We start from the raw sequence: 24,759 nt of genomic DNA, 5'->3' as shown, positions 1-24,759 counted from the left end.
CCTTCACCATGTTCATGTCATTCTTCCCTAAGGACCCTTAGTAGCCTTGTCCTCGCTTGCCTGCCCAGATCCTCCCACTTCACCCTCTCTGTTCATCCCTTTCTGTTTGCTCGTGCCATCAGCGTTGGCCTCCCCTCTCTTGACTTTATCCTTCCAGCAGTCTCCGCATTCGTACGGCTGTATGGAGGGTTGGTCAGGCTCCTTGTTGCAACTCTTCATCTTGACCCAAATATCGTTCGTAAGTGGTGCTCGTGGATATCGTAGTCGTCGATACCGGCCCGGCTTGGGTACGACTTTCGAGCATGGATAGCCACCCGGTTGTGTCTGGGATCCGTGTGGGCATTGTAATATTGTTTCGTGTATCTCACACATGATCAAATGGTTGTGTAGGCGATTCGACAACGAAAAGATATGTGGTGGTACTTGAAGACTAAAATACGGTGGAAGTGTCTTGGTGAAGTGAGAAAGAGTTGTTTTCGAATGCGTTTATACAATCGCAGACTCATCGTGCGACTGTAAGGGTTGAGTCAAAGGCTTTGATGACTATATGTGTGACAAAGTGTACTACAAACAACAAGTCTGACGCATGGAAGTGCTGAGTGATCTACTTAAGAGTTTGAGTCGCAAGTCGTAGCCCGAGTGACAAGACTCACGTAAAAGTTTAACCTACCTAGATATATATTATCTATCATGAGATGAAACGGCAGTCTTTTAGCACCAATGCATCCTACCCATGTGGTCGTCAAAGAAGTTGACAAGACGATAATGCAATGAGCTTATGTTGTTTATTGTCTGTGAGGGGGTTCGACCTTTTTACATAGACGAAGCCACGCAACACCGCTTCATCCTGTGTGAGCTTGGGTTTATGGAAGAAGCTGAAGAAGACTTTAATTGATGGTATATTTTGGTAATTCGATGGTGTTGATGATATAATATATAGATAGTATCCATCGCCAGCATCAAGACATTCTTGCCTCTCTATCATTGCTAAATACAGAGCCTTACTACTTTCGCCTTCGATCTGAGCTTCTATTCCGCTCAAAGAACCGCTATGAAGTTTGGAAGCATTATGAGTACAGTGCGAGGGCCCCACTGCCCTGTGATGGGTATATGTATACATACACCCCGCGCGCCACATACCGGTGATAGAGGGTATGGTCGATGGATCACGCTAGTCGGGGGTATCCCGAACAGGCAAGGCTACTGCACGTAGAATCCATATGTAGTGCCCCACAGAAGGATGTAGCGTCTTCAACCACGCGAATGCGAGTCGCAGTTGCCGAGATAAAAACCCGGTCGAAGGGCTGCTCTATGCGCGTCTGCAGCGGGGAATAGCTCGTGACTCGTGGCTCGCAACTATTGATGTAAACTATATGAGCGGCACGTTGCTGTCGAACTGATTTTACCTGATATCTCTCATATCTTGGCTTATCAATATGAACGGCACGGCTAAGTCCCTCCCATATGCTGTCAATACCCTTCCTTTTTTGGGGAGGGTCATCGCTGTTACTGGAGCCAGCCGTGGACTGGGTCTGGCTGTTAGCAAGTACGTGCTGATAAGAGGTGCCACTGTATCTATGTGTGTAAGTAATGTTCTGGTGTTGAATACATGCGAGACATTTGCTAAGTTGGTGCACCAAACTTCAGGCAACGTCGGTTGACAATCTGTCGAAAGCCACTAAAGAAATTGACGCTGAGCTTCCAGACGCCAAGGACCGGTACTGGACGTGCGTCGTAGATATCGCCAACCTGGACAGTGTTCGGTCTTGGATCGAGGAGACTGTGGCTAAATTTGGAAAGCTTGATGGTGCCGCAAACGTCGCTGGTAAGCTCAATTAGCCTTCTGGATACTGGACGTGTTTCTGATCGAGTCGTCTAGCGGTGGAGCAACGCGAGATCTTCCCTATAACCGATCTCGACCCAGAATATTTTGCTAGGCTGCTCAACGTGAACGTTGTTGGTACTTTCCATTGTTTGAAAGAAGAAATGAAGGTTATCAAGGATGGTGGCTCGATCGTCAATGTTGGAAGCATTGCGAGCCACTACGGAACGCCTGGCACGTCAGGTAAATACGGAGGTTCTCCAAATGCATACGAAACATACGCTGACTTTGCATCTCCACCTTTGAAGCATACGTTGCCGCCAAGCACGCGCTCATTGGTCTTACGAAAGTTGCAGCTTTTGAAGGAGCGTCAAGGCGAATCAGGGTCAACGCGCTGTGCCCGTAAGTCACTTGGATGGCTGAAGACGACCTGAGCTAACTGTAAGCAGCGGGTGCTTCAACACAGAAATGATGACGAAGTAGGTTCTGTTCTGTACAGATTCATCGTGACACATCCGCTGACTTCCGATACTTAGGCCTTTCAACTCAGCTGCTGGTGAATTCCATCTGAATAAAGACAACATTCCATGTATCTTGAACCGTGAGCTTCCAGAAACATGGGAGATAGCTGGATCGGTCGCTTTCCTGCTGGGCGATGAGGCCGCGCACGTTACAAAAGCGTCATGGTCCATTGATGGTGGGTGGGTCGAGAGTAACTACAGCTCGGGCTGAGAATGTGAGTGATGAAGATCATGGAGTTTGGGGTTCGGTGTATCGATGCAGCGTGCGCGGCTGTTGGGCTGTAGAAGTGCACATTGCAGTTTTCCCGAAGTTGCGCGGTCGCGGTCGCGTTCTCGGGTTTCGCGTCGTCATCGTGGCTCAAGCGCCAGCCGTAGTTAGCTCAATGCTTATCGCTATCATCCCCTGCCACCTCCATGGCTGCACCTTCTTTCCGACGGGATACGGTCACGTGTATCTGCTCTGATGCTTCCAGCGTCTCCGTCGGAAAACACCGCAATGCGTCTTCGTGCGTATCGTTCCGTGGGATGGCGCCTGGGACTGCATACAAGACTGTCTATATAACCAGTCCCCAGCTATTTAGCAACATGGGGAACACAAGCAACGCCAAACATCATCTTTCCCATCGACCAGTACAGCTGCAGCGAGATAGACACCACCATGCCTCTTCCATACGCAGACGCCGACATTACGCAATTGCAGCGCGATGCGGACGACAATCTGCTCACATACGGGACCGCATTCCATCCTGAGATCATCACCTCCACCGATGGCATCAACGTGCAGACAGCATCGGGTCACCGAATGATGGACGTAAGTGGCTTCAAGCTCCGGAAAGCCTCAAGTATACACCGCTAAATGTTGCATTTAGTTCACTTCAGGCCAGATGAGCACTCTGATAGGACATGGCCATCCTGAGGTTGTGAAAGTGATCGCGGATCATGCGCAACATCTCGATCATCTTTTCAGTGGGATGATCAGTCCCCCAGTCATCAATCTTGCAAAACGATTAACTGGCGTTGCGCCGGCTGGGCTCGACAAAGCTTTCTTTCTCAGTACGGGCGGCGAAGCGAACGAAGCCGCGATTCGGCTGGCAAAATTCTACACTGGCAAATGGGAGATCGTTGGTCTGGCTGCCTCATGGCATGGCATGACAGGCGGGTCGCTCGGTGCTCAGTACCACGCCGGACGGTCAGGCTACGGTCCCAACATGATTGGGGTAAGTGTAGCTGCATTAACTGCATGTGAGAGGTGTACTGACTTTCTGTACCTACATTAGAACCTAGCACTGCCGACTCCAAACTCCTATCGATCGATCTTCAGACACGCTGATGGTACGCATGACTGGAAGACTGAGTTGGACTACGGTTTCGATCTTGTAGACAAACAGTCCTGCGGCTCACTCGCAGCAGCTATCGTTGAGCCGATCCTATCGAGTGGCGGTATGCTGGAGCTTCCCCCTGGATATCTGAAGGCCTTGAAGGAACACTGTACCGCTCGAGGCATGCTTCTCATTGTTGATGAAGCACAGACGGCACTTGGCAGAGCTGGCGATATGTTCGCATTCACACACCACTCCGAGGACGAAAGCGTAGTACCGGATATCGTGACACTCAGCAAGACGCTTGGAAATGGCATACCGCTCAGTGCCGTGTTGACGTCGAACCCCATCGCCCAGCATGCCAAAGATAACGGCTTCTTGTTCTACACTACCCATATCAACGATCCCCTTCCAGCTGCTGTGGGCGACAAGGTTCTCGAGATCGTCATGAGAGACGAGCTCTGCGCTCGTTCCAAGAGGCTCGGTGTCAAGCTCCAAGCAGGACTCAGGCAATTGCAGTCACGCTACGGTTGCATTGGGGACGTCCGTGGTCGCGGTCTGATGGCTGGAATGGAGATTGTTGGCGACAGAAAGACAAAGGTCGGTGCCCCGGAAGTAGGAGCCGCAGTGTCAACAAAGATTGCAGAGATGGGCTTGTGGGCTCAGCTAGCCACGATGGCATCGTTTGGTGGAGTGTTTCGGATAGCGCCACCGATCACAGTTACCGAGGAGCAAATCGATCTCGCCTTGTCAATTATCGAGGCAGCGCTTGCGACAACTCCGGGTACGATGCCGCTCTACACTGATGTCACCGCGCACTTGTAATATAGATTGGTTTACAGGAAAAACATCCATTTCAATTGGCTATAATATTCAGACCTCATATACTGGTTAAGTATACAGTTTTCTATTTGAGTACAAACTCTCTGGGTCGAGTATGGACTCTGCTTGGTGGACATAAGGTCCCTGGGTGGAGTGTACACCTTCTGTTGGCGATCGGTGGTCATCTTCGCAGGCCATGCTATCTTTTACTTCGAGTACCTCAGGTGTACAAAGAGTCAACGCGTTTTTCGAATTTCCTCTTGTCGTTCAACTCACTCTCCACCTTGTTCAACTTTGTCTCCGTAGCCGCTTTCGTTGCCTGCTCGGCCTGTACCCTTGCCTCGACATCTAGCAAGGCCTTTTCGAGACTAGACTTCGACTGCAGAGCTTCGTTGAGTGACATGGCCTGCGCATTCAGTGCATCTTGAAGCGCTGATTCTGTCTCTTCTAGGTCCTCAATTTCCTTTCGTATGACGCGCTTCAAGCGGCCACACTGGGGTGGTAATCAGTTTTAATGAATTCTGCTATCTCGAACGTGACTTACCAACAGTACTGGGTCTTCCTTCTCGTCTTCTCCCGCGGCGTCATCGCTTGCAGGCCTCTTCCTCTTGGGCTTGGATGCAGTTTCAGACATCGCTGGTACAGCTTCGTGTTTTATGTTTGGTTCCTGATCATAGGTCTTTGTTTTCGGAAGTGGCCTTGTGGCAACGTTATCGCCTTGTTGTACCATGTTATCAAGCGCCCGCGTAGAGTCATTCTCAGGTGCTTTGAGTGGCGGGAATACCGAGAGCTCTTGCTTGACAAGTAGCTTCTTCTCTATCTCCTGGTCAAGCTCGATGTTCGACCCGTCAGTCTCGGGTTTCGTGATATCGCAAGCAATTGTTGGAAGAGCTAGACGATCTCGCGTCGGATTCCTCGACCTTGACGCATTGGCGATCATTGTGCATGCTTTCTTCAAGACTTTCAGGCCGTCATGCGTCATGACAAGTCGGTCAAGACCCGGGGTATTCTGCTCAAGGAAGTAATATAAGATCAGAAATCGTAGTGACTTGAACCAAGGGCCACTGCCAATCTTCTCAAGCCAATTGAAGGGTTCATGGTATTCGATTTCTCGCAGCAGCTCGATCTCCTTCTCTCCTTGCCGAAGGTGTAATTCTATATTAGGGCCATCACCAAGCCTGAGGCGCACCAGGTTGAATACGCCGCTCGCAGGAGACTTGTATGCTTTTGCATACACACGGGCTTGACTAGTACTCTTTTGATTGCCAATAAGTAGCCAAATTCCTTGGTTGCCTTGCGATTTTCGGCTTGCTACGTAGAACCTGAGGTTCGTCTTCGTGGCTATAGGGAGGTAGCGGAAATTTGTTCGCCACGCACTGTCTTTAGCGATCGTATCGTGGAACTCTTGCAAACTGTAGCCAAAGCGGTTGTCTGCCATAGCTCGAGTCGCTCTGAATAGCTGTTCCGGTAGTAAGAAGTACGGGTAGACGGCGACTGATCACGGCGTTTGCGTAGATAGGTGTGGGTGTACTGCCTGCAGTAAAGGCTGTTAAGGCTAAAAGGGTGCGTAGGACGAGGCTGAGTAGTAGTAAGGAGGAACAAATATGTACGACAATGAGTGTGGAGCTGCTAGCGCAGCTAGTAGCAGTCGTAGGTGCGTGTAAGTCGGTAAAGGTGAACTGAGCGAGATAAGTCCACAGGTGGATATGACGGGCGCTTCGACACCTCCAGGGCAGTCAAATCACCACGAGCTCCGATCAACCTCACCTTACACCGCAATCAGATCTCTTACACCTGCTTTCTACTGCGGTACATCGTCGCGGTAATTATCTCTTCCGCCTGCACCGGCATAACCAGACCATCTTGGGCCGCCGGGCCAACGAGGGTCCCGTGTTTTCTTGCCGTGGTTGCCTTCCTTACTTTTACGTTCCTGTTCCTTCGCCAGACAGCCTGGACACGGTCTACTTTCGGGGTGGAATCGATTTTCGACCTTGTTGCATTGATGCTGTATGATGGAATGTTGGGCTCGTGAGCATAACGTTAAAGGGTGTAAAGGGCGAAGTAGTGTGTCCCCGCATGAGTATTGTATGCAGTGGCGGACGCACATTGTCAAGTCTAATATCCGGAAAATGTATATGAGAAAGCAAGTACGGTCTCGCCCATTGCTTTAGTATGTCGTGCGCGTGAAGAGCTGGCACCAGTGAATGACAGCGAAGTGAATTGGTATGTGGAATGGCAAAAGTTTGACATTTTTGTGCTAGCAAACCAGCATAAAATAATATTTACAGTAAAGAAGTCGCCAGCGAAGTGAACGACCTTTGGCATCTTCACACCCTTGCACCATCACAGCATCTGCGTCACCGCCTCAGGAAGTTGAGTCTTTCCACGATGGAAAGCTTACGGGCAGTTGACGGTGATGGAAGCGGATCCAGTGGAGAAGTAACCCTCAGTGGCGACGATCTGGTAGTAGTGGCTACCAAGAGTCATGCCCTTGCTGGCCCAGGCGTCAAAGTGAGTCTTCATGTTGACAGATCCGCTGGAACGCTTGTTCTGGCGAACAGACCAGTACTGCTGAAAGGTCCTAGTTCCATCGATGGATGGCTGGTTGGTACGGGTCGACTGAGCGATCTTGTAGGAAGAGCCGTCGGCGGTCAGTGTACCCTTGTTCGAGGCTTGGGAAGATGGGTCGTAAGTTCTTTGTGATGTTAGTGTATGTCTCTCATGCAGTCCGTACGCGGAATTGCTCACCCGAAGTTCTCAACGACGTAGTACTCGACGAGCGGGTTGCGAGTCCAGCCGTAGATGGCAAGGTAGGAGTTGCCGTTGGGGTTGTAGGTGCCCGAGTAGGTGATGGTACTGATGCATGGTCAGCAAAGGTCTCACATCAAGCATGCAGGTGCTTGGGTTGACATACCGGGCGGATCCAGGGTTCCATCCCTTTCCACCGACGAAGTTGCCACCGCTTCCCCAGTTGACGCTGTAGCTTCCGCCAGCACCGTTGGTGTAGGTGACGCGGGAGCCACCATCAGTCCACCAAGAGTAGACTAGACACATGATCAGCTATGCTCAACATATTGCTTCATGATACGACTTACAGCAGCCGTTGTGAGTTCCCTCAGCGTTGGGAGTGCTCTGGCGGGCAACAAGGTCACTAGGCGAACGAGCAGCTACATCAGTGGCGGGAGCAGCGAAAACGCCAGTGGCTGCAATAGCAGCAGTGACGAGGGAGGTGAAAGAGACCATCTTGAATATGAGTTGCTTGTGGTAGGAAGCGAAGGAGATGTTTGATCGTGGTGGTGATCTACGAGGCGACTCAAGATGACTTTATATGCCTTGCTCCACTACACACCGCGGCTTGGTGATTCAATGGGGTAGCCCCGGGTCTGCTGGCGGAACCAAGACAAACATTCTCGCCATCACTACGGCCGTCCGTCTCTTAGCAGCTAGGATGTAGATCAAGTGCTGCGATAGGAGAAACACCACTATGCCGGGCTTGGCTACTGGAAAGAAAGGCATGCGAAATGCCGGCGCAGCATCCGATGTGATTGGCCTGTAACTTGAAACAAACGGTTACGGGACAAGACCGGGCGGTCATTAACCTACATGTCAATATCTCCGTGGTGGAGTGGGCTTCGGGTCATGGCGGCGCTACGACTGTCCTGGCGAGCACCCATCCACGTGTGCTCCCAAGCTCTATGGCATGCATATGCCAAGCTCTCCGCCTTTACAATCTTCCTGCGGTTAAAGAACGTCTTGGCGTGAATACCGAACAGTGGAGTTGTAAGTTGGTAATCTATGTGAAGCCGCGTGACACGTGTGGCGCTTCCAAGGCTAGAAGTGGCGGCAGAAGGCGCATCTCTTACACATTGTATGGTGATTGCTCGATATCCAAGAAGCTTAGCAGGCTATGCAGTACGTCAGGCATAGTTCGTGAAGTGTTGGCGATGTTACAGCAACAGATGAAGGACTGCGATATTTTCGTGGGGCGTCCAAGCGCGCCGCCAAGGGACGTTTGCCTGCATCTTGCTTGAGCCGCATACCGCTTGTCTCCTTCTTGCGCTCATGTTCTGGACCAGCATAATCAGCGAACATGTCGGCAGCAGAAATCCGCAATCAAAGTTACGAGATCGTAATGAGCTGTTCGACCCTCCAGCCCGGCTGCACAAGATCACTGTCCCTGGTCCTTGAGATCTTGCGAATATGGATCGATCTCCTGACTTCATATATACGGCAGGCTTGCCGAACCACTCCCCTTGTTACCAAGAACGTCTAAATGAGTTCTTACATACCATCACATGAGGCTGTCATATCCGTAAAGGACGCATCACCACGCCCGCATCACCGCAGCCGCAATTCCCTCTTCAGATGTACGCTGCGCCCCTTGCGTAATGCGAGGTGACCACAACACGACATTTCCCCGTATCCCGGAGAATAGCAGCCAGTCCTGGGGATCCGGGGAACTTAACGCGCCAATCACGTTTTACCCGCCATATTGTGCGCCATCACGTACGGTAAATGTTTACATAGCCGTCTGTACCCCGGATTCTACAGTCTAGACACCGCACAGCGGGCTTGCTTGCCCAGACTCTTGGTACTGTATAAGATGTCTTGTCCCGGTGGGTGAAAGGTGAATGCGTGGAAGCTTGGTTGAACGGCCGAGTATGAAGGGGCACGCTGTGCAGGTTGGTACGAGGGAGTTGAATTGAGTGAAACATCACGTGAGCTGGGCTTTGCACCTGGGCAAGGAGCCGACAGTAACGAACTGTCCACCCCCAGTTGCTGATATTTTGCTCTCCTTCGATCATATCATAACCTGTCACTCTTCAACTAGGCTCCTACAAGGTCTTGCGATCATGGAAAGATCAAGCTCTTGCTTCACCGTGACTTCCTGCAGGTCACTCAGAGGTGCTCCAGAAAAGTTCTCACTTCACCTCGACAACGACAACAACGTAGCAAACTCAAATTCACTGTGACTGAATAGCGTGTATTCTCCAACCTCTGCTACTAACCAGACTTTCGCCATCACTAACAACACCAACAACCTCCTCAGTCCCCAATCTCCCAGTCAAATCTCCAATTCCAAGCCTACATCTTCACCAAAACCACAATCTAACAACAATGTGCAGACGCAACTTCTACCACCACACCGCATGCGAGCACAAGACACAAGTCTACGACAACCCGTTCACCATGTGCGGCGCAGACCCCGGAAGCAGGTACAGACTACCATGTCAAAACCCCACCAATTCCATAACCATCTTCTCGGGACACTGCAGGGACTGCATGTTAGATTTGGAGAAGAAGCTCGAAGATCTGAGGATCTGTCAAGAAGCAGGTTGGGTGTGGACCCCGAGGAAAGAGGTCTGATCAAGGGCACAAAAGCCGCTCCAGGAGAGGGTGAAGGGGCATGAGGGGATATGAAGGAGAAGAGGCACCAACTCACGAAATGTGGAGTTATGGCGTCAACAGGGTCGCGATATATCCAGAAGTCAGTATCACAACCAGGCAGAGGAATGCAATTGTATGACATATCATTTTTTCAATGATTACTATGTAATTGCTTGGATCAATTTCATCTTCTTCGTTCTGTCACATCAACCACCGCAAGTTTGCTTGCGTTGAGGCATGTGCAAAGTGACGCAATCTGGGGTATTCGTCGTCTCCAGCTCTCTGGCGGAGCCCGACATCAGTCGTTCAGCCAGTCTGACAAAGGAAATAAAAGAAAACTGGGGGTATTGCGCTCATAACCGGGTATATCTAGAAGCAAAAGGCCTCGCACCGAAATCGTATCCATCGTTCATAACCATATCCATCTCGTTCATTACGTAGTTTGTCATCTCTTTCATCCATTCTCGTGTGTTGTGTTTTTCGTTTCGTGTTCGTCGTTCAAAGATCAGGGTCTTCGCCGGTTGATACCTCCGGCTCTGGAAGCCACTCCCTCAACTGCATCATTCTGTTCCTCGCGTGAATGATGAAGATGGAGATAGCAAGTGAGTTCCAGACATCACAGCCTTCCTGCATAAAGTCGTACATGGCGAGTAAACGTAGTGAAGGTTGTTCGTTCTTCAAGGTCGGCGGCGCGTAGCTCACAAATGCCACAACGGTGTGCGTTGCAGTGATACCATAGAGGGTCGGGACTTCAGGCACAATAGCATCTCCGCGGGCTGCTGCCTCATCGATCTGTAGAGCGTCGTACCATAGTTCGTGTAGCCGACCAAGCTTCTCGATCATCTTGCGCTCTGCCACGGCCGGGTGTACATGTCTCGAGAAGGTGACGGTTTGGAATAGAGGGAGCTGGGACCAGAGATGCTCGACTCTGCCGTCCTTCATAGCCCATTTTGTATATGCCTTGACAGCCTTGCCGATCTGGAAGTGGGGAGCGCGCTTCGTCCGCGTCTGCCAGGCGTCGCGAGCGACACCGCCCAGGTCGAACAACTTCTCGAGAGCATGCTGCGCTGGACGCTGTTAGTAAGATCCTCTTAGCAACTACAAGATCGTAACATACCACTGTAATCAGTACCGCAGGCTGGCTTGACGAAGGCCTTGTCGATGTTCTCGGTGAATAGGTCTGCGGGGACAGTCTCGAGATCATTGATCCAGCTAATGGGCATCAGTGGCTCAAATCCGCGCATGCCCAACTTCTGAAAAAGAAAGACCGCGTCCTCAGACCAACCAGCGTCACGCAGCTCACGGGCTTGTTGATCTTGTCTGTACCGCTCCTGGTCGTGGTTGACCTTCTTTTGTACGACCATGTAGGTGCCGTCATCAACGACCATGGTCTCTTCGTTCGCATCCCAGAGGTCGGCCGAAGAGCCATCGTTTTCGTGGTCCCTCGCGAGTGCGATGGGCGAATGCGCGACCAGGGTATCTCCTTCCAGGTCCTTGGACGACATGGCCGAGGCTGGTGGGGAGGGCGGTAGCAGCGTCGCATCGATATCGTAGTGAGTGCTCGGTGGGCTGAGTCCCCGGGTCTTGACGTGCGCTTCGGGACTCATGTCTCGTGTAGGCGGTGGTGTGGTATGTTTGGACAGAGCAGCGGATCGAGTGGGCAGCGCAGGCACCTTGAAGGCATACGGCTTCTCCCGGCGCTGTTGTGTCTTGCGCGGACTGACATAGTTCCAGAAGCAGTCGGACACTCCGCGAAGAAACGCCATACTAAGTGGTAGGTGGAAGCAGTCGAGTCTGGTCGCGTAAAAGAAGCGTCCCCGTCACGTCGTCGTGGGTGTGACGTGTAAGGATCGTGGTGGGGGTTTGCAGTCGATATGCGAAGTCGCGGTGAAGTGAAGGTGAGGGTGAGGCTACTCGATTCCCCATGCGGCAGGCCCAGGTATAGTCTTTGTCCCTTTGATGCGCTGTTGACCTGCTGAGTCTTTCACTCACGGGGAGTAAAGACGGGGCAAAAAGGAGTCATAGCTAGTGAAAGTAAGGTGAACGGAGCGGCTTGTTCCTGCATGGCTCATGCAGCCCTGGACTCGGTCAACTGGTCTGCCACGCTGTCACATTATGTCTAACCGTATCCGACTAGCGTCAACTGCTGTGGATGCAGGTGCGGTGAAGATCTTATCAGATGGAACTTTGACACCCCACCAGATCTCTGCATCCCCGCCAAAAAAGAGTCGAGCCGCTTTCGGAAGACATTTACGTGAAGAACTACGTTTGCGATTACTTTTCTTTTCCACAGCAGCAAAATGGCAGTCACAGAGCAGGACACCCAAGTTCCTACGCTTCGCAACATCCTCACCTCGGAGTCGGAGCCCCTCGCCCGCCGCTTTCGCGCTCTTTTCTCTCTCAAGCACCTTGCGGGCCTGCAGCCACCCAGTGCGCAGACTGTCCCCGCCATCGAGGCCATTGCCGCCGCTTTCGCGTCGCCGTCAGCTCTGTTGAAGCACGAACTCGCCTACTGCCTGGGTCAGTCGGGGCACGATGCTGCCATTGCGCCCTTGAGGGGCGTATTGGAGGATAAAGAGGAGGACTCCATGTGCAGGCACGAGGCTGCCGAGGCACTTGGTGCACTGAGCGACAAGAGCAGTCTTGAGCTGCTAAGGGCATTGAGGGACGACGTTAAAGAGATCGATGTCGTACGGGAGACTTGCGACATTGCTGTGGACCGCATAGAGTGGGACCATGGGCTGCAGAAGGGGCAGGAGAAGTTGAAGAAGAGGTATGCTTATTTCAATTCCTGCGTATTCTACTTTCTTGCTGACTACTACACAGCGACTTCACGTCCATCGACCCTGCGCCACCACTACCACAGAGTACGGAGAAGGCATCGATCCCCGAACTTGAAAAGACACTGCTCGACACCTCCTTGCCCTTGTTCCAGCGCTACCGAGCCATGTTCGCCCTGCGCGATCTTTCCTCGCCGCCGGACCTCCCAACTGCCGTTCCGGCTGTACAGGCACTCGCTCGCGGATTCACAGACCCATCTGCTCTCTTCCGCCACGAAATCGCCTTTGTCTTTGGGCAGCTGTCACACCCCGCATCCATCCCTAGTCTTACAGAAGCGCTCAGTAACACAAAGGAGGCAAGCATGGTTCGACATGAGGCAGCCGAGGCACTTGGAAGCTTGGGCGATGAAGAGGGTGTCGAAGATACTCTGCGTAAATTTTTGAACGATCCAGAGCAGGTGGTGCGCGACAGTGTGGTCGTAGCACTTGACATGGCAGAGTTTGAGAAGAACGGAGAGATGGAGTACGCCATCGTGCCGCAAGCTATTGCAACTTAGCGCAGCCCAAGGGATTGCATGCATTCGGCGTTCGGGGTATCTAGAATTTAAAATGGCCACATAGGTAGAATTTCCGCTTCAGTTGTTGGTATTCCATCTGTAAGATAGCAATTAGCATAAGCTCAGCTCTTGACATGGACGATTGAACGTACTTGTGACCGCAGTCGCACTCGTAGAAGACAGTACTTCCTTCATCTGCGCTTCGCAGTTGTTGTGTGTAGTATCGCACTTCCTCTCTTCCGCATTTCTCGCATGGATGATTGATAACGCTGCTCGTCTGAACGTCTTCCTCGGATATGGTCTGGACCTCGGATCTCTTTGCGCGCAGCGACGACGGGAAAGCGGTGGGCTTGGAAACTGTGACGACAGTCTTGGATGATGTATCTGCGGTCGGTTAAATCCTCTACTCTTCCGCATGCGCAGCACAGACGGCGCATACCTTTACATTGCGCTCCGCATGCCGCGCAGGTCAAGATGACATTTTGCTTGCCGGCAGATCCGTCGAGGAGATTTCCGCAGTCGGTGCAAAAGACAAGACTACCAATAGCCGACATGGTGGGTGATTTATCGATTTATCGTCTTGGTGCGGGTGATGGGTGTTGGAGTTGAGGAAAAAAGTTACAGGGAATCGCGACTTCCGCGGCTGCAGCCAAGCTAGGACGGGAATGGCAGGCGGTGAGAACGCGTCTGAATGTCGTGCACCACCACATGCATTCATGCTCCCGGTCGCATCGCATGGTACTTTTACAACAAGTTTGCTACCATCAGTCCACCAGGCAGCGACTGGCCAGCTACCGGAGCATAGCATGCGCGCACGCACGATGATATAGCCGCATGCCCAACCCGTCCAATCCAAGTCTACCACCACACCTCGACTGCGCCTGTCCGCAAGTGCTCAACACCACAAGCGGCAATGAATGGCGACTGGCATCATGCCAACGGAGGCGCGCTCCCGTTCAGAAGGCCTCCGCCCACAGTGGATGAGGCCCTCCCGTATTCGCCCTTTACCTCCATCATCCCCTTCTCGCCTGGTGCGTCACTCTGCTTCACTTGCGCCCTTTGCCCAAGCGCTTTTCTCTCACCTGGCTAATAACCACCAGAAATCATACCCTTCCCAACCGCCGAGCCTCCTACGCCACCCTCTACCCTAAACCCCGAGCAACAAAAAGCCGCGAAGAAGGCTGTCGGAATCTTGAACGCCGAGATCCAAGGCCAGTCCACCGCCCAGCATCTGCATGATACCCTCAACCAGCTTCGCAACCTCCTACTTCGCGATAGGCTGCCAGAGTAGTGGGTCTACGCTCTTGCCGTACCTGGAAGTCTCTTCTAACACCCACAGTCACTTCAAGCCCATGCCGCAACTACCAACCCCTCCGCCGGACAGTCCCGTCAAGAACACCAATGGAGATACTCGCAGCGCTATCTCTGATCTGAGCCCCTTCGCGCGCAGACTTTACGACCAGACGGATGTGGCATATACGGGTAGGCCTCTTTGTCACTTTCCCGGTGCAACCACTAACAAGGACAGCACCGAATGTCAAAGCACCCGAACAGCCTCGATCAGAGTCGGCACCTTCCCGAAAAGCTGAACCTCCACGACTGCCGCGCCCAGCGCCCACACCGCCCCAGGCCACCTCCAACGGCCATGCCTTCACGCAAAACATAGATTTACCCTTCTCGTCAAGCGCTCTTTCATCGGCTCCCAGCAGCACACCAGTGCGGCCTCCTGGTCCGGCCGTTATGATAAAGCCAAAAGCGGTTCCACGCGCAGACTACAAGTACATCGACAACATCGAGATTGGAAGCTTGTCACAAAGGAAGGAGGACAACAGAGCCGAGAGCGGCGTTGCAGTCTTGAGACCCCACGAACGAGAGATCGCTGACGGGAAGATTGAGATTCTCAACTCGCTCGTCGCCAGTCTGAGCGAAGACAAAGATGATCTTGACGGCTCACTGCACTTCACCAGAATCCCGACTCCTGACGGCGAGTTCAACGTTCTCAAACCCCGCTCAATGGAGGCTCTTTCAGAGAAGATGTCCGGTGTTGTTAGTCTCGGCCGCTTCAATGCGCTTCCTGTGGACCTTGCCATGGAGATACAATCACTACTACACCCCGCTGTCGTGTGTGCAACTAAGAATGGGCTCTTTCCACGGGATGAGACTACCCCGGAGCTTACCGAGAGCATTACAACAGCCAAGTTCGCGCTCAAGTCATCCAAGCTCCTGCTGGAAACCATGATCGAGGGACGTGACGACTATCGGATGCGACGAGAGGACATTATCGATTCCATTGTTGATCTCACGAAGCTAATTAAGAATGCCTGCATTGTGCCTGTCGTTCAATCTCGGCGGTCTGGGGAAGCTCAAGACCTTTTCACTGCAGCATCGGCTCATAGGTCAGATCTACAGATGGTGCTGCGACTGTGTGGAGCAGTCCTTACCCGCTTTGCTACGCTGATGGGCAAATACAATCTGCCGGACCGGGCACTCAATACTTTGGAGTATCTGACGTTGGAACTGCTCGTTGAGCAGAATAGCGAGAACGAGAAGGATTCGGTGTTTAGCATCAAGAAGTTCGAGCATTTCCGCCAGAAAGTCATGGATGTTCTTGCCCAGATTTTCGCTCGATACCCAAGCCAACGACAGTCGATTCTAAACGGCATCCTGGGCAACCTGGAAAAGCTACCCGACAAGAAAGCGAGCGCGAGGCAATTCTTGTCGGCTCGTGAAGTCCCGATTATGACGATATCTGCACTTTTCATGCGATTTGTCCAAGTGGTCGCAACAAATCCCAGCACTCGTCTTGCGTCGCAAGGCGAAGACGCGGCTGTTAGCATGATTGAAGACGATGTCAGCGATTACGAGCCTGGCCAAGCACCCTCGAAAGCCCCAAAGAGAGGCGCCGGCCGGGCGCCGGCAGTGATTGCTCAAGACTTGACGGTGGAAGCTACCAGCACGGCAATGTATATTGTAACCCAACTGTGCGACAAAGCCTCGAATACTTCCAAATCAGGCGACAAGCCATTCCGCAACCTTCTGGACTTATTCATCGACGATTTCTGCAACGTCCTTGGTTCTCCCCAGTGGCCGGCTGCTGTCATACTTTTGCAGAGCCTCTTGGTTCGTATGGTCAACATACTCAAGGACGACCCAGCAAATAAACACTCTGTGGTCGACAAAGACATGGCACTCACAACAATGGCGAGGATCGGTTGTGGCGTGATTGATTTCAGAGACCAACTCAAGAAGATGAAGCAAAGGCTGGACATTTCGCAGTCGGATTTGTCGTCAAGACTAGATCGTCTTGTGAATGACGCTATGAGCGAAGACGTCAAAGAGAGGGTCAATGATGTGGATCTGCTAGCTTTCGATGGCCCGTACCGCATGGTTCTCGAATCACTGGTCGATTATCTCGATTTACGCCCCTCCCAGGAAGACCCGCATCTGCAGGCAGCGACTGGCTGTCATATCAGCTCGTGGCTGGCAGCTGTCGTCAAGACCTTTCCAACAGTTCCAGAAGGAAATACAGATCACAGGCCGCAAGCAATACAAACTGTTCAGCAATGTCTGGAAAGCATGATTGCAGACCCCAAGTGGCTCGGTCAAAAGTAGTAAGTTTTCCAGCTTGTTCAGGCTCGTTCCCCAGCTGACGGTGCTTGATAGCAAATTCCAATCGGTGTCAGATGATCAGAGCAAACTCGCCGCGGGCGTCATCACTTTACAAAGCCAGGTGTGCAGGTACCTTTCGCAGATCGTCAACTATATGCAGGCATACGCCCGGGACAAGAGCTCTTCGAAGCTTCGGACGAGAGGAACAGCAGGATTGCAACAACTGCTGGACAAAGATCCTCGGGTCATCTCCGAAGGACATGTCATCAACATGATCCCATCGCTTAGAGACAGTTCACCAATGGTCCGAGAGGCGACGCTTTCGCTCCTGTCGAACTGCTTGGCCAAAGAACCATCTCTCGAGCGCCATGTGCTGCCACAAATTCTGGAAATGACTACAGATCCCTCAAACGGCCCCAAGAAGAAGGCCATCAAGCTACTCAAAGAGATCTATCTCCGCTCCACTTCAAATGAGAATAGGCTCAAGATTGCCGCTCCTCTACTCCTCCCTTCGCAGGATAATGAGAGTGCAATTTCCGAGCTGGGTCGCAACGTCCTCGAGGAGATATGGTTGACGGCAGCTAATAACAATGTCAAGACCGATGACAGTATACACAGGCTCAACCGTGCTCAACGAGCAGCCTTCATGGTAGAACTCTTGGACTCTATCGAGCATAGCGCTGTACATTTGGAAGCTTTCGAGAAGTTTTTCGCTCATTGTCTGTCACCTGAAGCGAAGGGTCCGGCTTCTAACCGAAAGATTTGCGCACAGCTAGTTGTCGACTTGGTAGACGAAGCCATTGCTCCCGGAAGCGGTACGGATATCAAGTCTCAAGCTCGTGTTATGAACACCCTTAGTGTTTTCGCGAAGATCGAACCGACCCTGTTCACGCTCGACCATCTGCGGCATCTGAAGCTATACATCAAGACCATCGCCACCATGGATGACGTGGCCCTTGTGCGGCCAACAGTCGTTATCTTTCGGCATGTGTTGCCGACACTTCCCCCACTTCAGCATGCTTTCGCAGAAGAAATTCGAGCAAGTCTTCAGCGCAACGTTCCTAAGCTGGCTAAATGTGCATCGATGGGATGGCCTACAAGTAGAGAAACTCTTCTTGACGTCATTCACTGCTTGTGGGCTATCAGCGAGATGCCGGGCATGGATACTGACAAGATTTTTGCCACAATCTGCTCTGTCATATGCAACCTTAGGCCACTTTTGGACTTAACCAAAGAGCAGGCAGCCCAGAAGGCTGATACCATCATGTCCTATCTAATTCTGATTGGTGCTTTTGGTCAAGTTTGCAGCCTGGATCAACAGGTCGAATCGTTCAACAACAAGCTCCGCGCGTCCCTTAACAAGCACGACGGAAAAGAATCTCTGAAGAAGCACCTAGAGCCGATGTTGAACCAGAAGAATCCACCTCCCCCATCTCTATTCCTATTAGACACGGTCCGACCTTTCACCATGCAAATTTGGGAGCCGAAGATTCGCGAGCAAGCCCTGCAGAGTATGGGTGGCATATGCCAGCAGTCGCCAGAGCACTTCATGCGCAGTGAAGTGGAGAAGGTGGTCAAGCTTGTCTTTGTTAACGAAGGAAACGACACCCTGAAGCACATCGCACTGTTATTCTTCAGGCAATTCTTCACTGTCGCTGAGCGGCGCTCGGAAACTGGTGCACAAATTGCAACCGGCAAAGGAGCTGCTAATGGCTCCGCGCGCTTGGAAACGTCTTTTACGGCTACCGGAAACGACCATGCCACGCTGCATCTGGCGCAGAAGTTCTTAGAATATTTCGTGAAAGCTGCGTTGGAGAACAAAAATGAGTCTGCCGTCGTTGCCACAGATATCATCGCTAGCATCAGTCGCCAAGGTCTTGTTCATCCAAAGGAGTGTGGTGCTGCGCTTGTCGCTCTTGCGACCTCGCCTTGGTCAAGCCTGGCTCGAGTTGCAGCCGACGAACATAGACGCATTCACGAGAAGCAAGAGTCGTATCTGGAAAAGGAGTACATGCAGGCCATCCACATGGCTTTCAAGTATCAACTAAACATGTTCGCTGATCCTCATGGCATGGTCGAAGCTACACACACTCCGAAGCTCGCGAAGTTGTTTGAGGCATTGAAGACGGGCAAGAAAGCCAGTCTCAAAAAGTTCATCAATAACTTTTGCAAACAAGTGGACTTCGACCTTTCAAAGCTGGATATGAGTGGCACTATACCGGAGGCTGTCTTGTACGCGCGCTTCTGTCTGGAGAATCTGGCTTTGCTCGACTTCCCTCACCTAGAAGAGCTTGCTGTGTTCCTTCATGCAGTTGAAGCGATGGTCCTGAACACCACAGGGCCCGCTATAGGAGTTATCATCGCGGATGAACTTCCAAAGCAAGACGCGAATTCAGTGCAAGCTCAGCCTCAAGATATGTTCCAACAACAGATGTTGGAAGCTAGTGGTGCAAACGGATTTCCATCAATGCTACCAGCGGCAGTTCTGACAGCACCTCAACCTGCTACTCCAACAATCAGCAACGACAGACTTCGTCAGATCACCGCAGCTTGTATGATCCTGCAGATGGTGTGGGAAACTCGCACTTTTGTTCGAAAATGCTACTCCATGAAGAGCAACGCGCCCATTCCGCAAAAGGATTACATCAAGCCTGCGCATCGTAACAACCTCGTCACTGGCAAGGAAATTTGGGAACGCTTCGAAACGATCATGCGCGCTCTAGATAGCCGCGAGAGCATGGTGAAACAATGTTATGACTTTGCAGATTTACTGGATGTTGATCGCGAGACCTTCATTGACGCCGATGGAGACGATGCACTTGCTGCAGGGTATGAGACGCCAACCGAGACTGGCGAAGACGGTACGCCATTCCCTACTAGTGGTCGTGGCAGGAAGAGGAAGAGCAATGTCAGCTTAGGCAACACACCGAAGAAGGCAAGGGGCAGGCCTGCTGGATCCAAGAAGAAGAGGAATTCTCGCACACCGGATGGCGATGGCGACTCAGACTAGCAGCCCTGATCGGACAGCCACCGATTGCCTGCGAGAACATACATTTGATACGGCGGAACCAAGACTCCATTATGTCAACAAGCACATCAGCATCGTCGGCTATGCCACGCGCATCGGACACTTTCTTTTTTCCAAAATCATTTCAGCATGCTTTCGGCGTTCAGCGGAAAAGGCATATCATCGATACCCACCAGCATATGGTACATGGACAGTGTGTATCTGGCGTTTCTCATTTCGTGGCATCACAAGCTTAATAGCTTGGACGGCGGTCTTCAGCATGTCATCATCGAAGCTATCCGAATCTAGAACAATATATTATCAAAAACTCCTATCGGGCTCTCGTGAAACGACCCACATGCGATGAAAGAAATTCCGTGACGATGACATGGCTTTTGTTCTATATGCAATGTTGACAGATTGTCCCTCCCATTAATTATAGATCCATACCGTGGTATCCTGCTTTTTGTTCTCATGTTCCTACGCATGCAACTCACGCGTTGACATCTTGTGAAGTCTTCATTGCGTCTCCTCCATGTTTTTAGCATGCGACGAGCACTTTTGTCTCTCCGGTGATACAGCTGTTCCCCACGATATGATTGTCACGCATTTGCTCAACTTCCACGTCCTTTCCACCTCGCCCAGTGGCAGCCAAATCTTCGTCTGCGTCCCCGTCTTCCTTCTCTAGATTCGCAGTATCCATTCGATCCTGAACTTTGGTGCCCTTATCGAGAGTCGACGCATGTGTTGAAACCACGCGACGCTTCTTATCTTTTGCGTCCATCTCGTGAGAAGACCGAGGAGAACAGGAGTCGCTGCTATATCGCCGTCCACCATTCTCCACATCCTTCATGCGCGCTACATCTGCACTGTGGTCGTCCTCTGGTCTTGTAGAAGCACTGCTGAATTCCGCTCCCGGTCCTGCATCGAGAGTCGCCGCATGTGCTATCACAGAGTCGGCCTCCGGAAAGACGTCGGAAGATGGGTAATGCGAGGAGACGGCATTCGCCTCGGTGGAAGCAGATTGGACAGGGTCAGTCGCGAGAGACTGCAAGCGCGAATTCGAGCCGTTGAGAGATGTTTCCGGAAACGACAGTGGTGGATGCGATTGAAGGCTTTGAAGGCGAAGCGCGCCACTAGACGCTTCTTCTCGGATTTGTTTGCGCTGGTGGTAGGTAAGGCCGGGTAAGAAGTCTGAGACGTCGATTACGCGGACATCTGTTGGTCCTCCCTTTGGTATTTGTTAACGGCGCGTGTAGGACGGAAAAGCTGACTATTTTACGTACGATTTCCATACTTTCTAGATTGGACTTATGCTCGCGTTTATCGCAAAGTAGTGTTCGTTTTAGTCTTAAAACGACGCGATTGAATGCCATTGTGTGGGTCCGAGGGCGTGTGGTTTGGTAGATCGGGGACGCGTGAAGTCGATGCGCGAAATATTGTTGAATCTCGAAAAAAATGTGGTATATGCAGCGATTCTACAAAGACGGCGACGTTTGAAACGATTGAGTGAGAAAAGAGTTTACAGCAACGCGACAGAGGCCAGGAAATTGGCCAAAAGCGGCAGGATCGCGAAATCTAGTTCGCGTAGGAAGATGCTCGATAGATGCTAGTAGGTAAACACTAGATAAGCGCGAGCGAAAGACTGAGAGTGTGGCACCAAGTCTACCTTCTTCAGGCGTTGTCGTGGCGCTGGGCCATCCCTTACGAATTCGCCCTCATTGTTCCGATGCTGACATTCCTTTGCTTTCGTTGGGGATGTAAGAGCGGAAGTGGGCGCCGCGGAATGTAAGGAGCTGGGCGAGCTTGATAGCTCGTGCGTCTCAAACACGTGAACAAAGAACGAATATGTGAATTGTAAGCAGAAAGCCTTACGGCGAGAAGCGTCGCGTTCGGAAAAAAGATACTAGATGAGACTGCGATCATCAAGCTGGTAATTAGTATTAGGCTTGCAGGTGCTGTACGGTTTTGTGAACTCTACACCAATGTTTGCTGGAGGTGAATAACGTCTTTGAGGCCAACAATATCCACTTGCTAGAAGACGTGAATTTCTACACGACGTTTCATAGCACTAGAAAGGCGCTAGTGGGCACCCAAACATCTGTGGCATTCGACACAAACTCGAGAGGCGTGTTCATACGATCGGATACGATATGTGCTAACAGCAATCTAGCAGCCTTAAGGGGTACTTTAGTAAACCTAGTGTTACTGAAATTGGGGTCGACAATGTTACACATGTTCAAGGATCGCCGACGGCATGTGAAATGAAGTTGAGCAGTCTTCATTGTGTAGGATCTTTCTGGTCTGTACTAGAATACCATCGATCATCTCTCGCAAGGAGATCAAGGCTTCAACATGTTGGTAATGCTTGACTTCTCCGTGCCAAGTCATCTATTTCGGGTAGTCCTTGACGTGGTAGCTCTTGAGCTTGACGAACTGATCGAAGCCGAACTTGCTCAGCGTCTGGCCTCGCCCAGAGTCCTTCCACCCAACCCACGCCAGATCCTGAGTCGGTTAGTAAAGTGTCCTGCGTAGTCCTAGAATAACTTACTGGTGCGGGGTAGTCGCATCGGTTTACGAAGACTGTGCCAGCCTCGACGTCATCGGCAAGCTCATGACCCTTGTTCACATCTTTGGTCCATATGCTAGCCGTCAGTCCGAATTGGCTGTCGTTCATCAATTTGATTGCTTCTGCGTCATTCTTGACCTTCATGACCGGGATAACAGGACCGAAAGTTTCCTCTGTCATTACGGTCATGTCATGCGTGACATTCGTCAAGAGTGTCGGAGCCACATAGTTGCCATCTGCAGGTGGGTTCTTGAAACTGGCGTTGTCTGGGGTAGCGTCCTTGGCACCCTTCTCCAGAGCATCCTTAACGTGCGACTGGATAGTCTCTGCTGATCGCTTTGAGACTACTGGGCCAACATGTGTGCTTTTGTCGAATGGATCTCCAAGCTTGTAACCGCTGAGTACGTCTTGAAGCGCTGATACGAATTCATCATGTATCTTTTCATCGACATATACCCTCTCAACACTGCAGCAACTCTGGCCAGAGTTGAAGACAGCGCCGTCTACAAGTTCTTCCGCGGCCCATTTGACGTCAACATCGGAGCGTACATATGCAGGATCTTTGCCTCCAAGCTCAAGACCCACTCGTAGCGGTACGCGGTCATTTGCAGCCTGCTGAACCGCAAGACCATTGGCCACCGATCCAGTGAAGCAAACCAGCTGGATCTTGGGCGAGCGCGCGATCGACTCAATCTGGACGATGGAGCCGCTGTGGAAGATTTGAAGCACACCATCAGGCAATCCGGCTTCCTTGAAAATCTCCTGGATCTGCTCGGCACTGGTAGGCGTTTGTGGGGATGGCTTCAGGATGACCGAGTTGCCGGCGAGCAGGGCAGGTACTAGCGAGTTGATGAGGGTCAGATACGGGTACTGCAGGTAAGTCAGCATGTGCCGACCAAAAATAGCTTATGGCCTGCACGCACGTTCCATGGAAACAAGATCAAGACGGGCCCAAGCGGGACTTTCTTGATGTAGCGCTTGAAACCTTTCTCCGCCTCGCCTGGAGTATCTTGAAGTGTCTCGTCACTAATCTTTAGTAGATATTCGCCGCGCATCACGGCTGTAGTAACTTCTTTGGCAGTGTACGCGATAGGACGGCCCATCTGCTCAGTGATCTCCTTGCCCAGCACATCCTGGCGGTCGTTGAGCAATTTCAGAGCTTTCTTGACAATCTCTTTCCTTTCAGCGAGCGATGTGCGTCGATAGGACTCGAACGCAGTGGCGGCTGTTTCAGGCAAAGATTGGAGGTCTGCATCTGAAAGGCCATTGCGCGTGACAACTGGCTTGTTCGTAATGGGAGAGATGGTCGTGATCTTCTCCAGCGACATGATGGCGTGTGTCTGGTATGTAGTTTATTTGGATAAATCGAGATGGAGACGCACGGCGTGTCGATTCAGTGGCGTCTTGGGAGCAGTTAATTTTGAGTTGAGGCTTTGCCCGCAGTCGCATCGGAGATGACGTATGACAGCGCTAACGCTAGCCCGTGCACGTCCCATTATAGTGGAGGCCTCTCATGGCTTCACGCCGAATAACGGACTTGGTTGTCCGCTATCGACAAACACCATGGCATGCTCTCCAGAAAGTCAACTTGAACATACAACATCATTATGAAGCATGCTCGACGCGCGAGATGCTCGAAAGACGCGTCGAACAACATTAATTCGTCGCGTTGGTCGCCAGCATCGACGCGCCGACGCTATCCACGCAAGCCTGGTAATATTCAATCGCACGTGGACCTCCTATCTTGTGCAATCGGGTGTGTTCATAGCTAAAGTCGAAATACTGGAGTGCAGATAGTGCAAATTCGGGCCTTTTCTGATCACCTCACTAACATGTAGCCGATGTGTACGGAGGCGATCAAGCATCGCCGCGTGCCGTTCAATACAGTGCAATCATATTCGATGGCCGCCGCGCCCTCATTACTTGAAGAGAACAGCATATTGGTGCGGCGTCGCCGATTCGCTAACGTTGCCAAATTATGAGAGTGCCACCCACGCAGTGTGGAGATAAGAGCTACAAGACTTCGGCAGGTGTACCGGCGGTATCCTCTCGCTGGAGGCAAGGTCTACAGAGCCGGTCCCGCACCCACCACGTAACGTCCCGAGCGACTTGTAAGACTGTGGCACCTAGGTATGCTGCCCTTCCGGGCCAGGAATGCCGTTACCTGCGCCTTCACGACTCATCTTGACTAATTACCTCCACCTTCCATCTTTCAGCATTCTACTGTGGTCAGACCTTCGCAGGAGAAAGCAGCCGGGGAGATGTAAGAGAAGAGCCACCTCCCCATCCCAGTCCTGGTAAACAGCACATCTGCTCGACAGAGTTCACCCTAAAGGCCCATGCAAGTGACACGAGGTTCCATTCC

At 51.7% G+C, this 24,759-nt stretch overlaps 9 protein-coding genes across 9 annotated transcripts; 4 read left to right on the top strand and 5 right to left on the bottom strand.

Annotated features, from left to right (window-relative positions):
• Positions 1-1,436: 1,436 nt before the first annotated feature.
• Positions 1,437-1,839, top strand: J4E92_001088 (uncharacterized protein; the record flags this gene model as incomplete). Its single annotated transcript, XM_051492502.1, has 2 exons — positions 1,437-1,579; positions 1,629-1,839. 2 exons carry the CDS (start codon positions 1,437-1,439, stop codon positions 1,837-1,839), a joined length of 354 nt encoding a protein of 117 aa, XP_051358014.1.
• Positions 1,840-3,001: 1,162 nt separating this feature from the next.
• J4E92_001087 (uncharacterized protein) lies at positions 3,002-4,487 on the top strand (the record flags this gene model as incomplete). Its single annotated transcript, XM_051492501.1, has 3 exons — positions 3,002-3,154; positions 3,213-3,560; positions 3,621-4,487. The coding sequence occupies 3 exons, from the start codon at positions 3,002-3,004 to the stop codon at positions 4,485-4,487; spliced, it is 1,368 nt and encodes a 455-aa protein (XP_051358013.1).
• Positions 4,488-4,704: 217 nt separating this feature from the next.
• Positions 4,705-5,922, bottom strand: J4E92_001086 (uncharacterized protein; the record flags this gene model as incomplete). Its single annotated transcript, XM_051492500.1, has 2 exons — positions 4,705-4,977; positions 5,029-5,922. The coding sequence occupies 2 exons, from the start codon at positions 5,920-5,922 to the stop codon at positions 4,705-4,707; spliced, it is 1,167 nt and encodes a 388-aa protein (XP_051358012.1).
• A 959-nt stretch (positions 5,923-6,881) lies between these two features.
• On the bottom strand, positions 6,882-7,727 carry XYL1_1 (NAD(P)H-dependent D-xylose reductase (XR); the record flags this gene model as incomplete). The annotated part of the gene is made up of 4 exons (XM_051492499.1): positions 6,882-7,179; positions 7,233-7,340; positions 7,399-7,528; positions 7,580-7,727. 4 exons carry the CDS (start codon positions 7,725-7,727, stop codon positions 6,882-6,884), a joined length of 684 nt encoding a protein of 227 aa, XP_051358011.1.
• Positions 7,728-10,370: 2,643 nt separating this feature from the next.
• On the bottom strand, positions 10,371-11,638 carry J4E92_001084 (uncharacterized protein; the record flags this gene model as incomplete). The annotated part of the gene is made up of 2 exons (XM_051492498.1): positions 10,371-10,939; positions 10,990-11,638. The coding sequence occupies 2 exons, from the start codon at positions 11,636-11,638 to the stop codon at positions 10,371-10,373; spliced, it is 1,218 nt and encodes a 405-aa protein (XP_051358010.1).
• A 534-nt stretch (positions 11,639-12,172) lies between these two features.
• On the top strand, positions 12,173-13,209 carry LIA1 (deoxyhypusine hydroxylase; the record flags this gene model as incomplete). The annotated part of the gene is made up of 2 exons (XM_051492497.1): positions 12,173-12,645; positions 12,699-13,209. 2 exons carry the CDS (start codon positions 12,173-12,175, stop codon positions 13,207-13,209), a joined length of 984 nt encoding a protein of 327 aa, XP_051358009.1.
• Positions 13,210-13,287: 78 nt separating this feature from the next.
• Positions 13,288-13,763, bottom strand: J4E92_001082 (uncharacterized protein; the record flags this gene model as incomplete). Its single annotated transcript, XM_051492496.1, has 3 exons — positions 13,288-13,306; positions 13,362-13,593; positions 13,649-13,763. 3 exons carry the CDS (start codon positions 13,761-13,763, stop codon positions 13,288-13,290), a joined length of 366 nt encoding a protein of 121 aa, XP_051358008.1.
• A 359-nt stretch (positions 13,764-14,122) lies between these two features.
• J4E92_001081 (uncharacterized protein) lies at positions 14,123-19,828 on the top strand (the record flags this gene model as incomplete). The annotated part of the gene is made up of 5 exons (XM_051492495.1): positions 14,123-14,240; positions 14,310-14,499; positions 14,549-14,691; positions 14,738-16,820; positions 16,873-19,828. The coding sequence occupies 5 exons, from the start codon at positions 14,123-14,125 to the stop codon at positions 19,826-19,828; spliced, it is 5,490 nt and encodes a 1,829-aa protein (XP_051358007.1).
• A 2,388-nt stretch (positions 19,829-22,216) lies between these two features.
• J4E92_001080 (uncharacterized protein) lies at positions 22,217-23,722 on the bottom strand (the record flags this gene model as incomplete). Its single annotated transcript, XM_051492494.1, has 3 exons — positions 22,217-22,330; positions 22,377-23,264; positions 23,318-23,722. 3 exons carry the CDS (start codon positions 23,720-23,722, stop codon positions 22,217-22,219), a joined length of 1,407 nt encoding a protein of 468 aa, XP_051358006.1.
• Between the last annotated feature and the right edge of the window lie 1,037 nt (positions 23,723-24,759).

Source organism: Alternaria infectoria (genome assembly GCF_024043175.1).
Source record: "Alternaria infectoria strain BMP 0036 chromosome Unknown scaffold_1, whole genome shotgun sequence".
Classification (NCBI taxonomy): domain Eukaryota; kingdom Fungi; phylum Ascomycota; class Dothideomycetes; order Pleosporales; family Pleosporaceae; genus Alternaria; species Alternaria infectoria.
Note: the sequence above shows the minus strand (reverse complement) of the source record. Positions and strands in the feature narration are given on the sequence as shown.